At 59.2% G+C, this 15,744-nt stretch overlaps 1 protein-coding gene across 2 annotated transcripts in view; it reads left to right on the top strand.

The window, feature by feature from the left end:
* Nucleotides 1–15,744, top strand: part of LRP1 (LDL receptor related protein 1) — an 85,312-nt gene that overhangs the window by 57,640 nt on the left and 11,928 nt on the right. For both annotated transcript variants that reach the window (XM_016924881.4, XM_016924882.4), the window contains exons 42-65: nt 1,219–1,408; nt 4,757–4,961; nt 5,272–5,464; nt 7,187–7,312; nt 7,518–7,646; nt 7,908–8,027; nt 8,241–8,354; nt 8,696–8,845; nt 8,919–9,041; nt 9,327–9,443; nt 9,613–9,741; nt 10,000–10,122; nt 10,205–10,345; nt 10,429–10,619; nt 11,324–11,507; nt 11,651–11,736; nt 11,897–12,016; nt 12,508–12,695; nt 12,817–13,022; nt 13,564–13,752; nt 14,232–14,380; nt 14,797–14,890; nt 15,054–15,170; nt 15,389–15,508. In XM_016924881.4, coding sequence (XP_016780370.1) covers nt 1,219–1,408; nt 4,757–4,961; nt 5,272–5,464; nt 7,187–7,312; nt 7,518–7,646; nt 7,908–8,027; nt 8,241–8,354; nt 8,696–8,845; nt 8,919–9,041; nt 9,327–9,443; nt 9,613–9,741; nt 10,000–10,122; nt 10,205–10,345; nt 10,429–10,619; nt 11,324–11,507; nt 11,651–11,736; nt 11,897–12,016; nt 12,508–12,695; nt 12,817–13,022; nt 13,564–13,752; nt 14,232–14,380; nt 14,797–14,890; nt 15,054–15,170; nt 15,389–15,508 — 3,504 coding nt within the window. The remainder of the gene's footprint in view (nt 1–1,218; nt 1,409–4,756; nt 4,962–5,271; nt 5,465–7,186; nt 7,313–7,517; nt 7,647–7,907; nt 8,028–8,240; nt 8,355–8,695; nt 8,846–8,918; nt 9,042–9,326; nt 9,444–9,612; nt 9,742–9,999; nt 10,123–10,204; nt 10,346–10,428; nt 10,620–11,323; nt 11,508–11,650; nt 11,737–11,896; nt 12,017–12,507; nt 12,696–12,816; nt 13,023–13,563; nt 13,753–14,231; nt 14,381–14,796; nt 14,891–15,053; nt 15,171–15,388; nt 15,509–15,744) is intronic.

Here is a 15,744-nt window from a genome sequence, read left to right as displayed (position 1 = left end):
CGCAGTTACATGACTCCTGATTTGGAGTCAGCGGCAGCCCCCGACTTCCTCCCGCCACTGGTCCTAGTTCTGCCTCGCAGGGCACAGAACAAGCGAGAGGTCTCTGTGGAGCCCAACGCTTACAAACCCAGGCTGCAGACATGGGGCTGAGCTCCAGTCACTTGGGCTTTCAATAACTTGGGTCAGTTTCCTGCTCTTGCCAAGCCTGAGCCTTCTCATCTGCGTGGATGAGTGTCTCATCTGAGACAGGATTCCTCGAGCTGCTGTGCAGGAAGGCTTAGCTCAGTGATGCTGGGGACGGAGTGTGTGCTCTGGAAAGAGCAGTTACAGTGTCAGGGCTGTCATCACAGGACAGCCTTTCAGCTCTTTGAAAACTGCATCCTGCTACATTTTCTCTTCTTCAGCCTGGTTACCACCGGGTCCCTTGACTCATTCATTTGCTCATATATTCATTCAGCTGGTCCATAAAGACCTGCCAGGCACCGAACTAGGTGCTACGTATACAGACCTGTCCTTTCAGCCTTTTCTGGGACATTTTCTGCTGCACGTAGTCCAGCCTGCATGTCTGTCTAAAAATGTAGCATCCGAAGCTAAACTCGGTACTCCATGCTCGTAGCTTGATCAGGAGAGACTGGCACATCAATCCCCAGACCCCTGGAAGGGATGTCCCCTCACCTCCGGCTGTCTGCAGACCATACCACAGCATGGCCCTTTGGCAGCCACCATCGCTTATAGCCACTAACACTCGAGTCTTTTCTCTTACACTGCTGTTCGGCTGTGTCTCTCACTGTGCCTTGGTTCTTTAACCTGAGTTTAAGATGTCTGCTTTATAAAATAATCAATCCAGCTCAGGGTCTTTTTAAGTAGGGGGCTCCCCAGTACAGCCCAAGCAGGATTTGATTTACAGAAATCTACATTGCACTCAGCTCAGCAGAACTGCAGCTCCAGGAAAGTGCAAACACACCAGAAAGCCCGATTGCCCTCAGTGGGAGAGGGTTGAGAGGTGACCACAGGTCATTTGAGTGAGGACAGCAGAGGTTGGGGCACTGAGTCAGACCCTGGTGCCCCCGAGCCCTCTCTGCTGCACCTCATGCACTCCCATACCCCACACTTCGCCTTCCAGCCAGGAGAGCACGTGCCCCAGGCTGTCCCCCACGGCTCCTGTGCAGGCTGCCCTCTGGGCCCTCCTGACAAATGGCTGCTCCTGTCTCTTCACAGACGTGGGCTCCGTGGAAGGCCTGGCCTATCACCGTGGCTGGGACACTCTGTATTGGACAAGCTACACGACATCCACCATCACGCGCCACACAGTGGACCAGACCCGCCCAGGGGCCTTCGAGCGTGAGACCGTCATCACTATGTCTGGAGATGACCACCCACGGGCCTTTGTTTTGGACGAGTGCCAGAAGTGAGCTGCTGCCTGGGGATGGGGGTAGCAAGGAGAGGTGGGACTCGGGGTGGCAGAAACTCCCCCGGCAGATCCAAGCGGGGGTGCAGGAGAGGCAGGCCCTCACTTGAGCTCCACCCTTCCCTGCTGTGTGATCTGGGGGGAGTTGCAAAAGCTTCCTAAGCTTCAGGTTCCTCTTCTGTGATACAAGCTGGCTAAGATTCCAGCTGCCTGCACCAAAGGGAGCATCAGGACTGTGGGGGATGCTCTGCCTTTGTGATTGATTCATTCATCAGAGCACCATGTTGGAGGCACAGGGTAGGGCCTCTAGCTCTGGGATCCAAAGCTTCAGGCAAAGAATGTTTGTCGAACCCTTCGTACAGAAGCCTAAGGCTGGGCCTATCAAGCCACCTAGCTGGGTTGAGAAGTCATACTTGTGGGAAGTAATGGTAACTGGCACAAGGCTGTATACGGGTGACCACAGGTGTCATGAAGGCAGTAGATTGGCCCAGAGCCTGGAACTGGAAAAGACAAGGAAGGCCAGCTCGGACAGGGGAAGTGCTTTGAGCAAAAGCCTGAAGAAAGGCAAATTCAAGGCAGGGAGGACAGAGGGGGACCTCTGCATGCCATGGGGCGTAGGCAGGCCCGAGCCCAGCCGGGAAGTGAGGTCAGGGTGCGGAGGAGTTAGGAGCACAAGCCAGGACAGGTGGCAGGAAGCACCCGGGGGTGGGTGCTCCCCCTGGAGGGTTCACCCGCAGTCAGCCTGCTCTGTTCTCCCGCAGGGGCAGCCCTCATCCCGGCTGTTTGGGCCTCTAGTGAGCCACCCCCTCGCCTTAGGGATCCAGGCCCACATGTTAGCAACATTTTTTTCCCAATTCAGCAGTGCTTGGAATGTTTTTCAAAAGCTTTACTAGGAAACTAGTAAACACAACCCAAAGCAGCTGTATAGATACGTGAGTGACCCGAACCCAGATTCCCCCCACCAGTCCCCCAATGTCAGTCACGTCCAACCTGGCTCAAGGACCCTCTGTTTCCTCCTGCCTCTGTCATCTGGCACATCTGCAGCTGATGATGAAGGTCCAGTCCCCCCTTCCATGACCCTCGGCTGCCTCACCTGTCTGGGGATGGCCTCAGAGCCTGTCCCTCATGAGTCTGGAGCCTCCCTGGAGGGTCCAGCAAGGCTGCCTGGCCCTCGTCCCGGAGGACGTGCCCCCCTGGCTGCCCACGAAGCTCCTTTCTTATGAGGCCAGGGGATTCCATCACGCATTCAGCGAGTGGCTTTTGAGGGCAAAGAAGGTGCAGAGGACCCAGTGGGGAGCGCGAGGGGCGTCATGAAGAGCTTCGTGGCTGTGTGCTGAGGACTGGCCCCACCTGGAAGTCAGGGAACTTGTCCTTGAAGAAGCGGCATGTTAGCCAGCATCTGAGGATGGCAGGAGTGGCTGGGTGGGAGCATGGTCCCAGTGCCCAGGAGAAAGAGCTGAGCTGGCAGGAGGGGCCCTCCCCCTGGCCACAAGGAGCAGGCCCTTTCGGGGAATCAGAAGGAGCCAATGTGGACCCCAGTGGAGAGGGCAGGGGCAAGTGGAGACTCCAACAACCCAGCCTCCTCCTGAGCCCTCCCTGCGTCAGCACTGGAGCACTGATGGCCCTGTAGAGCTCACAGTAGGATAGTTAGAAGGTCTGCCATGTTCCTGGACACTGAGCACCTACCCCAGGAAAGCCTCTCTCTCCCTCCTGCCCCATTCCTGGGAAGCAGGTTCACCCAGACCACAGTTGTGTCACATGGAGGAGTTTGTTGACGCCAGAAGGAAAACCACTTCTCACTGCAGATGTGAGTAGTTTCACCTGAGGTGTAGGAGTTCCTGGTGGGGACTGACAGGCCAAGTCCAATCCTGACAAGCCAGGAAGATGACTGGCCACTGCCGCAGGATACCCATTTTCCCTTATGGAGGCTAGAAGGACACGCCGCCTCCCTCCCAACTTACATCCCGATTCCAGAGCCACCGCAAACCCCTGCTCTCCTCCAGGATGAGGCCCTTAAGATCAGAGCTTCTCATGAGCTCGCCGAGGCTCAGGGCAGCCAGTGTCTCCAGAGGGGCAGAGCAGCACCATTTTCCTATGTGAGCCCAGCAGAAGGCGGGATAGTTCAATGGTGCTGGAGACGCCGGGGGTGGGCAAGAAGGGTGTGACCTGGAGAGGTCTGAGGAGACAAGTTCACAGGCCAGAGGACACATCTGTGGCCAGAATGGTGAGGGGCAGAGGTAGGAGGAGGCCAGAGGCACTGGGGTGGGGGTGGGGGCAGGTCCTGTTAGGGAACTGGAGAACGGAGCTGGCTTTTGTGTGGCTTGGTGATCTCAGACTCCACTGTGCCTAAGGATCGCCTAGGAGCAAGAGAATGTGGAGTCCCCTGCCCCGCCCTGGGCCTAGCTGAGTGACAAGCTCTGGGACCGAGGGCCCAGGGCTCACCATCCAATGCCGGTGGTCCAAGGACCACTCTGTCACACCCAGGGTAGTGCATGACCGGCCCTGAGGCCTTCCACAGCCCCCCTCCAGCCTCAGCACCACCCCACAAGGAGCACGGCATAATTGGGGGCTGGCTGTTCCCATTGCCTCCTTTACTGAGAGGAAACCAGGGCTCAGAGGGGCGACAGGCTCATTCAAGGTCGGAGCCGTTACGAGGCAGAACGCTGGCTCCAACCCCAAACATGCAAAGGCCTCAAAGTACGGAGAAGGGGACTCTTGAGAGCTGCTTGAGGATAGGACCCACATACCCCAGGACCTGGGACACATGCCACACTCAGCTCCACAAGGGCTTCCTGAATGATCTGGAAGACAGCCAGCCTCCCTGCACAGAAGAGAGCAGTTAAGAATAAACTCCTGGGAAATACTCACATAGTGTGTGCCATCTGTCCTTAAGATGGAGATTAACTTCTTCCACTCTCACATCCTGCGAGGCAGGTGGTGCTACCATCCCCACCTCATAGAGGAGGAAACTGAGGCACAGGGCAGTTGAGTAAGTTGCCTAAGGGCACCTAGCTGGTGGGTGGTGGAGCCAGGGCTGGAACCCCAGGGCCTGTCTCACTTGGCTGCACCGGCTCTCTTCTCAGCAAGTAGACGGTCACTGCCCAGATACTCCAATGTGAATATCTCACACTTGGCCCTCATCCCCTCACACTCAGCCACCTCGTGTGTGAACTGTCTGTGCAATAGTGGGGCCCTTCCTGGGCATTGGGGCACTGCTGGCCTCTATGGCTCTGGGGTGGCTTTGCCCTGGCAGGCTTCCAGGTTCCAGGTGCCTACGCGTCCTGGCCTGTGACCTCTGTGGTGGACTCTCAGGCTTTGCCTCCTGATCTCTGGACCCTCTTCCCCCAGCCTCATGTTCTGGACCAACTGGAATGAGCAGCATCCCAGCATCATGCGGGCGGCGCTCTCGGGAGCCAATGTCCTGACCCTTATCGAGAAGGACATCCGTACCCCCAATGGCCTGGCCATCGACCACCGTGCCGAGAAGCTCTACTTCTCTGACGCCACCCTGGACAAGATCGAGCGGTGCGAGTATGACGGCTCCCACCGCTATGTGAGTCTGCGGGGTGGGTGAGCTGGCGGGCGGCTGAGGGGAGGCCAGGGCCAGGGTCAGCCGTCAACCAAGACCGTCCAGGCACAGACATGGTGGGAACAGCTGGGAGGAGGTGAGTCCCTCCAGGCCCCAGCCTCAGTCAACCCCACCCTGTCCAGCTTGCTCCTCATCAGCTAGATGAGGGAGATGGCAGGATGCCTCTGCGGGCCCTCATTCTGTAGCTGTCAGAGGCCAGGCCAGGCTGTGGTCCGGTGGAGACTGGGCAAGAGGCCTGAGCGATGCTGTGACGGTGATGGCGCTGTCTCCACAGGTGATCCTAAAATCAGAGCCTGTCCACCCCTTCGGGCTGGCCGTGTATGGGGAGCACATTTTCTGGACCGACTGGGTGCGGCGGGCAGTGCAGCGGGCCAACAAGCACGTGGGCAGCAACATGAAGCTGCTGCGCGTGGACATCCCCCAGCAGCCCATGGGCATCATCGCCGTGGCCAACGACACCAACAGCTGTGAGTGGGGCTGCCGCCACCTGCCTCACCCTCCTGCCTGTCGTGCATGGACATACAAACACACACCCCACACACACATCGCACATACCACACGCACCCTACACATACCACACACACATCCCACACATACTGCACTACACACACCACACCACATACACACACCACACCCCTCCCACACACTCAACACACACACACACCATACACACCCCCCACACACCACATACACATACACCCCCAACACATACACACACCACACATATCACATGCACACCCCACATACACCATACCACACACATACCACACACACACCACACACCACATGCACACACACCACACATACCACACACACCCCACACATACCACATACACACACCACCACACACTACACATACCACACACACTACACACCCCACACACACACCACATACACACACCACACCACATACACACACCACACACACAGCACAAAACATACACACATTTCCCACACACACACCATACATACCACATACGCACACCACCGCACACACAATACATACACCACATAGCACACACACTGCAGCACACACGAGATACACACCACACCATACAACACACCACACACACCACACAGGACATGTACACCACACAAACCAACACACACCACATGCACACACACATACACACACCACACATACTATACCACATACACATGCAGCACACACACCACACCACACACACACCACATACACAGATACCACACACACTGCAGCACACACAAGACACACACCACACCATGCAACACACCACACACACACCACGCAACACACCACACACACACCACATACACACACCACATACACACACCACACATGACACATACACACCACACATAGGACACACACATGCTACACACCTACCACCCACAACACATATCACACACACACACACCACACAGCACACACACACACCACACACCACACGTACCACAAACACGCCACACACACACACACACACACACATCTCACAGACATACTATAAACACCCCACACACCACACCCCACACACACTTGCCTGGTCCTGCTCTCCCTGGGCCTCCATTACGCAGACACACACAGCTGTACACACCTTTGGAACTGCAAAACCCCCAGTGCTCCTGTACCCCTTCCCACCAAGGCATCTACGCACACAGATGGACTCTGCACACGCCTGGCATCTCCTCCACGTTGCACACACACATTCATGTCACACCCGCCCCTCAGGGCTCATCCATGCCCTCGGTGCCCCCACCCTCACCCTGGTCACTCTCCTCACTTGGAGCCACACAGACAGCTGAAAGCCTGGGTGCACGTGCCCTCAGTGGGCACGAGTACATGCCCCAGCGCCCCCCACCACAGACCTGCAGCTTTCCCAGGTGTCTCCCATGCGCCCTGGGGCTCACTACTGCACCCGTGATCTCAGGGCCCTCAGATTCGAATCTCTCAGAAACACTCCTCAAAGCCCACGGTGCCCTGCCTAAAAGCACACACATCCTCAACGGCACACCTGCCGAAAACCCCATGCACCTGGCCCTCCCACAGCAGCCATCCCCATGCCCTCCCCACTGGCTGCAAGCCGCTTTGCCTGCTGTGGCTGAGCAGAGGCTTGGGAGCTCCATGAAGTCAGTGAATGGGTGGGTGCACTCTGGGTGCATGCACAGCAGAGAACACTCTCCAGCCCTGCGCCCACCCTGTCCCTGCTCAGGTGAACTCTCTCCATGCCGAATCAACAACGGTGGCTGCCAGGACCTGTGTCTGCTCACTCACCAGGGCCATGTCAACTGCTCATGCCGAGGGGGCCGAATCCTCCAGGATGACCTCACCTGCCGAGGTGAGAGAGGCAGGGGGGAGGGGCTGGCGGAGAACCCAAGCACACACCAGGGATGGTGACCATCTCCCCCACATGCTCCAGCCCAGCCCCCCAAAGCCTTTTGCCAAGAAGAAGCTGATGATGACCTCAGCTCCCCGGGGGAGGAGGCGTGGGCACTGGGGCCCACAGCGCTGGCTCAGAAAGCTCCCTCCACCTCCCTCCCCAGCGGTGAATTCCTCTTGCCGAGCACAAGATGAGTTTGAGTGTGCCAATGGCGAGTGCATCAACTTCAGCCTGACCTGCGACGGCGTCCCCCACTGCAAGGACAAGTCCGATGAGAAGCCATCCTACTGCAGTAAGGAGCCCCCTGCAGCCCCTGCCTCTTCTAGGCCCAGAGCCCAGGTCCTCCTCCCCCAGGCCCCTGCAGGATGGAGCAGGATCAGGACCCAGCTTCCTGACCATGAGTTTTGGGAGCTCATGAAGGGCAGAACCACTGTTAGCCTGGACTGGGCCTTTGGGTTTGGGGGTGGCCAGCTGGACACGTGCATGACGTCTCAGGGAGGCAGCCCTTTCCCTGTGCCTGTGGCTGACACGCAGCCTACTCCTCCATTTGCAGACTCCCGCCGCTGCAAGAAGACTTTCCGCCAGTGCAGCAATGGGCGCTGTGTGTCCAACATGCTGTGGTGCAACGGGGCCGACGACTGTGGGGATGGCTCTGACGAGATCCCTTGCAACAGTGAGTGAGGCGCACTGGCATAACCTATCTGTACCTCAGTTCCTGCCCCACCCCTCCCTGGCCAAGCTTTGTCCCTGGGCCCCGTGGTGTCTGGTTCAAGGCACTCTGTGACAGGCCAGGGCAGGTGCTGTGGGCCAGGAGCTCTGTCCTGCATCCTTCTGGCCCCCACAGAGAAAACTCTGGCCTGACGATACGGGGCGGGCACTGTTCTAGAGACAGCCTGTGGTGTGGGCGAGTTCCGCTGCCGGGACGGGACCTGCATCGGGAATTCCAGCCGCTGCAACCAGTTTGTGGATTGTGAGGACGCCTCAGATGAGATGAACTGCAGTGAGTGACGCCCTTTGCTGGCACCTCCTGGGCTCCTCCCCATCGCTCACTGCATCTCCCGCCTTCAGGCCCTCCTGCACCTGCCCACATTCCTCTCTGCCTTCCCTCATCCCCGCTGACAGCTTCCATCTCCCTGAGGCCCTGTCCCCATCCTGCTCCTGCTCCTGGGCTCCCGCGGGGTTCCGAGAGGGGGCAGTGAGCAGATGGTGCAGACAGTGCCCCACCGGAAGGGCACCGTTCAACTTTTGGAAACGCATGAAGGCTCCATAGGGCTGGCAGCTGCCCCAGTCGGGGGTGATCCGGGGGGAACCAGGTATCACCCTCACCCCTGCCCCCACCAGGTGCCACCGACTGCAGCAGCTACTTCCGCCTGGGCGTGAAGGGCGTGCTCTTCCAGCCCTGCGAGCGGACCTCACTCTGCTACGCACCCAGCTGGGTGTGTGATGGCGCCAATGACTGCGGGGACTACAGTGATGAGCGCGACTGCCCAGGTGGGCGGGGGCAGGTGTGTGGTGGGTGGTGGCCTGCGGTGAGCAGGGCCCTCACACCTGCCTCGCCCCCCAGGTGTGAAACGCCCCAGATGCCCTCTGAATTACTTCGCCTGCCCTAGTGGGCGCTGCATCCCCATGAGCTGGACGTGTGACAAGGAGGATGACTGTGAACATGGCGAGGACGAGACCCACTGCAGTGAGTGACCACTGCACCCACTCAGTGCTCCAAGAACCTGCTGGGCCCCACTTCTTAGTCCCCCCCAGCAAATGCCCCCTTGGAAAAGGGCATCCAGAGCCTTCAACCCCCTGCCCCACACCCCAACTCTTGAGGTCAGACTCAGAGACTCTGCCTCTAGCTGCTGCTGTGCCCCCCCACAGAGGGGTGCTGTGGGCATCTCTCCTGTCCTTCCCATGGCATCGGCCTCCCCAGGTGGGTGACCCCCACCCTTCCCCATCTAACTGTGGCTTCTGACTGCCCCAGACAAGTTCTGCTCAGAGGCCCAGTTTGAGTGCCAGAACCATCGCTGCATCTCCAAGCAGTGGCTGTGTGACGGCAGCGATGACTGTGGGGATGGCTCAGACGAGGCTGCTCACTGTGGTAAGGAAGCTGGGATTGGGCCGGGGGAGGTGCCCCAGGGAGGGACAAACCCCACCCAACTCCACCCCACACACAGACACCCCTGCAGATGACGGCGAACCATCACCTGCACTGCTAGCCCTGATCTACCCCCTCCTAAGTCTCTCAGTGGCCCTCTCTCCCCCTACAGAAGGCAAGACGTGTGGCCCCTCCTCCTTCTCCTGCCCTGGCACCCACGTGTGCGTCCCCGAGCGCTGGCTCTGTGACGGTGACAAAGACTGTGCTGATGGTGCAGACGAGAGCATCGCAGCTGGTTGCTGTGAGTGGCGGGGCCGCGTGGAGCGGGTGGACAGCAAATGGCCACAGTCTCACTTTGCAGATGGGGAAGCCGGGGTGCAGGAGAGGAAATGCCTCAGCGGGGTCCACTGGGGGCGGAGCCATAGCTGTAGCCCAGGTGTCCAGACTCCTCATCCAGTGCCCTGCCCACTCTACCAGGAGAACCACAGGAGGTCAGAGTGAGGGACGGTCAGCCACTGGCCAGGCAGGGCTGAAGGGCTGTGTCCACCTCTGTCCACAGTGTACAACAGCACTTGTGACGACCGTGAGTTCATGTGCCAGAACCGCCAGTGCATCCCCAAGCACTTCGTGTGTGACCACGACCGTGACTGTGCAGATGGCTCTGATGAGTCCCCCGAGTGTGGTGAGCCTTCGGCAGTGGTGGGAGGAGGCCCTGCCCTCCGCCGGGCCAGGGCATCAGCCTCACAGGTCCATTCCTCCCCCAGAGTACCCGACCTGCGGCCCCAGTGAGTTCCGCTGTGCCAATGGGCGCTGTCTGAGCTCCCGCCAGTGGGAGTGTGATGGCGAGAATGACTGCCACGACCAGAGTGACGAGGCTCCCAAGAACCCACACTGCACCAGCCCAGGTGGGCCCCAGACCTGGCTCCCCTCTGCCCCCTCCCCAGACTGCCTGAGACCCCGCTGACCTGCCGCCTCCGCCCCTCCGCAGAGCACAAGTGCAATGCCTCGTCACAGTTCCTGTGCAGCAGTGGGCGCTGTGTGGCTGAGGCACTGCTCTGCAACGGCCAGGATGACTGTGGCGACAGCTCGGACGAGCGTGGCTGCCACATCAATGAGTGTCTCAGCCGCAAGCTCAGTGGCTGCAGCCAGGACTGTGAGGACCTCAAGATCGGCTTCAAGGTATGCCCAGCCCTGGGGAGGAGCTTCCACACCCCAGACGTGCCAGGAATGCCTTTCTCCACTGCCTTATTCATTCATTCATCCCCTAGACAGTGGGGATACAGCAGTGAATGAGACAGAAATCTGCTTGGTTGGGGTCTGCCTCTGTCTGGCAGGTAGAGAGCCAGCAGATTTGCTGACAGATGAGATATGCAGTGTGAGAGGAAGAGAGGAGTGAGGCGTCAAGTAGGCAAGAGATACACAGGTCTGGAGTTCAAGGAGAGGCCCAGGCTGGAGAGGGAAGTCTGGGAGTTATCACCATAGAGATGCTATTTGAATCTGTGAGCCTGGATATGATTCCCAAGGGAGCAGTGTAGGTGGAGAAGAGAGGAGTCCAAAGTCTGAGCCCCGAGCTGAGCAACAGCCAGGAGCAGGGAGGTGAGGGGACCAGCAGAAGAGCCTGAGAAGGAGCAACTGCTGAGGCAGGAGAACAGCCACGAGAAGAAAGCATTTCCATGGGGAGGGCACACGCAGCTCTGTCAAATGACACTCAGGGGCACACAGAAGGAGGCCTGCACTGTGGGCCAGCTGGGTGGGCTCAGTACCCATATGCTGCTGCCCCTAGTGAGGCCGGGTAGAGGGAATTGGAGTCTCTGAGCCAGGTCTCCAGGGTGGGAGGCCCAGACCCTGCCACACGCCCAGCCCAAGGCTCCCTGTGCCTGCAGTGCCGCTGTCGCCCTGGCTTCCGGCTGAAGGACGACGGCCGGACGTGTGCTGATGTGGACGAGTGCAGCACCACCTTCCCCTGCAGCCAGCGCTGCATCAACACCCATGGCAGCTATAAGTGTCTGTGTGTGGAGGGCTATGCACCCCGCGGCGGCGACCCCCACAGCTGCAAGGCTGTGACTGGTGAGATGCGCGCTTGGAGGGCATGAGGTGACCCAGGCAGCTAGGGGCTGTGTGGGACTGCCCGGGTGGCAGAGCTCCAGACAGGCAGGAGACCAGGGCTGCTAGAATGTGCCAGGAGCTGAGGCAAGATCCTCTGTCTGCAGACGAGGAACCGTTTCTGATCTTCGCCAACCGGTACTACCTGCGCAAGCTCAACCTGGACGGGTCCAACTACACGTTACTTAAGCAGGTACCAAACCCAGGCCCTCCTCCCCGGTGCCCATCTCCCAGACCCAGCACAGCCTCCCCTGCAAGTCTCCCCGCTTAGGTCCAACCATCCCTCCCCCAGATGCAAACGTGGCCCCTGCTGCCACAGCCGACTTCTGCTGTCCTTCACTCCCCAAATCCAGGGCCTGAACAACGCCGTGGCCTTGGATTTTGACTACCGAGAGCAGATGATCTACTGGACAGATGTGACGACCCAGGGCAGCATGATCCGAAGGATGCACCTTAACGGGAGCAATGTGCAGGTGAGGCGGGCAGCCCTCGGCGACCGACACTGGCCCGCCTCAGATGACTGTTTTCAGATCGTCTCTCCTTCCCGCCCCACCAACCCAAATTGCTTCCTTCTCACTCCACTAGTCACTATATGACTGCTTGTTCTAGCTGCTCACTCTCCTCTGGGCCCAGACAGCAAGGACCAGGAGATTCCTCTTACCCTTCCCCTCACTGCCAGCCTCATGTCTCCTTAATCATCAGGAAGTTCCCCGTGAGGTCTGGCCAAGCACTGTGAGGCTTGGGGCATGGTCCCATTCACCTAGAGCCCCCTCTCCTAGAGCCTCTGCTGACACCTACACAGTGTCAGGCCCAGGACTGGGCATTTTACTTCCATGGTTCTCCCACCAGAGCTGTCAGAGGGAGCTCTACCCCATTTTACACGAGGGGAGGCTGAGCCTCACAGAGGCTTGCAGGTCCTCCCCCAGGTCACCCAGAGCTCTCCCTCCCCTGCCCCTTCCTGCAGGTCCTACACCGTACAGGCCTCAGCAACCCCGATGGGCTGGCTGTGGACTGGGTGGGTGGCAACCTATACTGGTGCGACAAAGGCCGAGACACCATCGAGGTGTCCAAGCTCAATGGGGCTTATCGGACGGTGCTGGTCAGCTCTGGCCTCCGTGAGCCCAGGGCTCTGGTGGTGGATGTGCAGAATGGGTATGTGGCTGAGGAGGGTTGGGGGAGCCCCTGAAAGCAGCATCCAAGCCCAGCCTCCCTGCAGGCCACTGGTGCGATGGGTTACGGGATCTCCCAGGGCTCACTGCCTACCCATCGCCAGGTACCTGTACTGGACAGACTGGGGTGACCATTCACTGATCGGCCGCATCGGCATGGATGGGTCCAGCCGCAGCGTCATCGTGGACACCAAGATCACATGGCCCAATGGCCTGACGCTGGACTATGTCACTGAGCGCATCTACTGGGCCGACGCCCGCGAGGACTACATTGAATTTGCCAGCCTGGATGGCTCCAATCGCCACGTTGGTCAGTGTGCCAGTGAGACTGTCCAGGCACAGCAGACTCAGTGGGGATGGAGGTCTGAAGCGACAGGGGATCAAGTTTTGGGGACAAGAGTGGACATAAAAAGCGGAGGATATGGCCTGAGGACACCACTCGCTGGGGTGTGGGGTTCAGAGCACCCCGGGGGCTTCCCCAGCCTGGCCACCACCCAGCTCCCTTGGGAAGGAAGAGGAGAGGCCCTTCCCTTGTATACACAGTTCTGGAGGACTGGCCCCAAGGAGGGTGGGGGTGGGAGGCCTGCGATTGAGAACTGCAGTGCTCCCCACTTCCTGAGGGGAGCCATACACTGGCAGGGCAGGAACTTGCCATGAGGCAGTCTAGGTTTGAACTCCAGCTCTGACACTTGTTAGCTGTGAGACCATGGGGGGTCTGTACCACGAACCATCTGTAACTGGGGCTGACACCCACCTCTCAGGGTGGTGGTAGGGCTTGAGGAGGTGGAGTGGGCCGGCACCCTGCCTGAGCTCCGGCTGACTGGCACTGTGCCTGCCCCTTGGCCCTGCAGTGCTGAGCCAGGACATCCCGCACATCTTTGCACTGACCCTGTTTGAGGACTACGTCTACTGGACCGACTGGGAAACAAAGTCCATTAACCGAGCCCACAAGACCACAGGCACCAACAAAACGCTCCTCATCAGCACGCTGCACCGGCCCATGGACCTGCATGTCTTCCATGCCCTGCGCCAGCCAGACGGTGAGCAGGCAAGGGGTGGGAGCAGGCGAAGGGTGAGCCAGGCACCGGGGTCCCTGGGAGTTCCTGCTCATCCCTTCTCTAGCATTGACCAAGCCCTCCTGGCCAGAGACTGGGAGACTCCAGGAGGGTCTAGACAGGGGATGGTCTGGCTCCTGGGAGCTTCAGCCCGGCCTGGATCCAGCCCTGGAGTCTGGCAGCAGCAAGTCCCTGAGGCCAGTCAAGTGGGGGTCTGGGTGCCCGGCGCCCAGAAGGAAGGCAGGCCGGCCCCTGGGAGGGAAGCACAGAGGAGGTGGGGAGCTGGCCTTCAGCCCTGGCCTGATCCTGGGACCTTGAGAGAATCCTCTCCTATCTCCGGCTTCAGCTCCCTCCTAAAAGAGGCAGGGTTCAGACCCACCCGCCTCTGTCCAGGATAGAGTGAGTGAGGCAGCCTTTGGTAGGCCAGAAAATGTCACCATATTTCACGACGTTTTCTCTGGCAGTGCCCAATCACCCCTGCAAGGTCAACAATGGTGGCTGCAGCAACCTGTGCCTGCTGTCCCCCGGGGGAGGGCACAAATGTGCCTGCCCCACCAACTTCTACCTGGGCAGCGATGGGCGCACCTGTGTGTCCAACTGCACGGCTAGCCAGGTGAGGCTGTCCCCCAGACCCCATCACCAGTGCCCGCTCCCCAACCCCCCAATCCTCCTTGGACCCCAACACCTGCTCTGTCCTAATGTCCTCATGCATCTGGTTTTCTCACACTAACACCCCCACATTTCTTGCCTACCTCTTGTCTCCCCACAGCAATACTTTTACCCCCGTCACCTCACACAGACACCTCCACACCCTAACCTTGACCCTCCTTGCCATGCTTCAGTGCTGCCTTCCCTACCCTATCCCACGCAGCCCCATACCTGGCCTTTCTGAATTCACCATAGCCCAACCTGCCCCGTAACACCCTGACCCCTGCCTCAACTTCTTTGAAACATCCAAGCCCCTCAAAAGAAAGACTTCTGAGTCCCCCAGACCCCCACCAACCCCTCTTGCCCCCACCTGCCCTCCAGTTTGTATGCAAGAACGACAAGTGCATCCCCTTCTGGTGGAAGTGTGACACCGAGGACGACTGCGGGGACCACTCAGACGAGCCCCCGGACTGCCGTGAGTGCCTGCTGGGGGTGACAGGAGGGCCCCCAGCTGTGTCGGAGGCCTGACTCCTGAGGCTTTGAATGGCCACTGGAGAGGCTGGGGCTGTGGTGCCCTGCAAGTGGACCTGGCCGTGTCCACCCCAGCCGCTCTGACTCTGAGCCTCCCTCTCTGGCAGCTGAGTTCAAGTGCCGGCCCGGACAGTTCCAGTGCTCCACAGGTATCTGCACAAACCCTGCCTTCATCTGCGATGGCGACAATGACTGCCAGGACAACAGTGACGAGGCCAACTGTGGTAAGGCACTGCCCGCCCACCCTCCCTCCTTCCCCAGCATCTTCCCTGCCCCAGGATTTGGGGCTTTCAAGTGCAGGGAAGTTGCAGCCCACGGCAGCTTGCTCTCCAGGCTGGATTCCTATGGCTCAAGCCTGTGTCCTCCCTGCTGAGGGATGGGCACCCTCTCCCTGCCCCTGAGTCCTCCCTTCGCCACAAATCACCTCCTCCTCCCTCCACAGACATCCACGTCTGCTTGCCCAGTCAGTTCAAATGCACCAACACCAACCGCTGTATTCCCGGCATCTTCCGCTGCAATGGGCAGGACAACTGCGGAGATGGGGAGGATGAGAGGGACTGCCGTGAGTGTCAGAGGTGGTGGTGGGCCGGTGGTGGGAGATGACACGGAAGCAGGGCCGGCAGAATCTCCCCACAGCTTTGAGAGGCTCTCAAATAACTTTAGTAGATGGGCAACACAAATTATAATGGGTGTAACTTGCTTTGCTCATAAAAATCATCATGCATGATATAGAGACATAGAGATCCAGAAAACAAAAAGCACCAAAACTGGGGATAAACTGTTCCTTCCTCCGAAGAA

Source organism: Pan troglodytes, chromosome 10 (genome assembly GCF_028858775.2).
Source record: "Pan troglodytes isolate AG18354 chromosome 10, NHGRI_mPanTro3-v2.0_pri, whole genome shotgun sequence".
Lineage (NCBI taxonomy): Eukaryota > Metazoa > Chordata > Mammalia > Primates > Hominidae > Pan > Pan troglodytes.
This window is presented reverse-complemented; position numbering and strand designations above follow the sequence as displayed.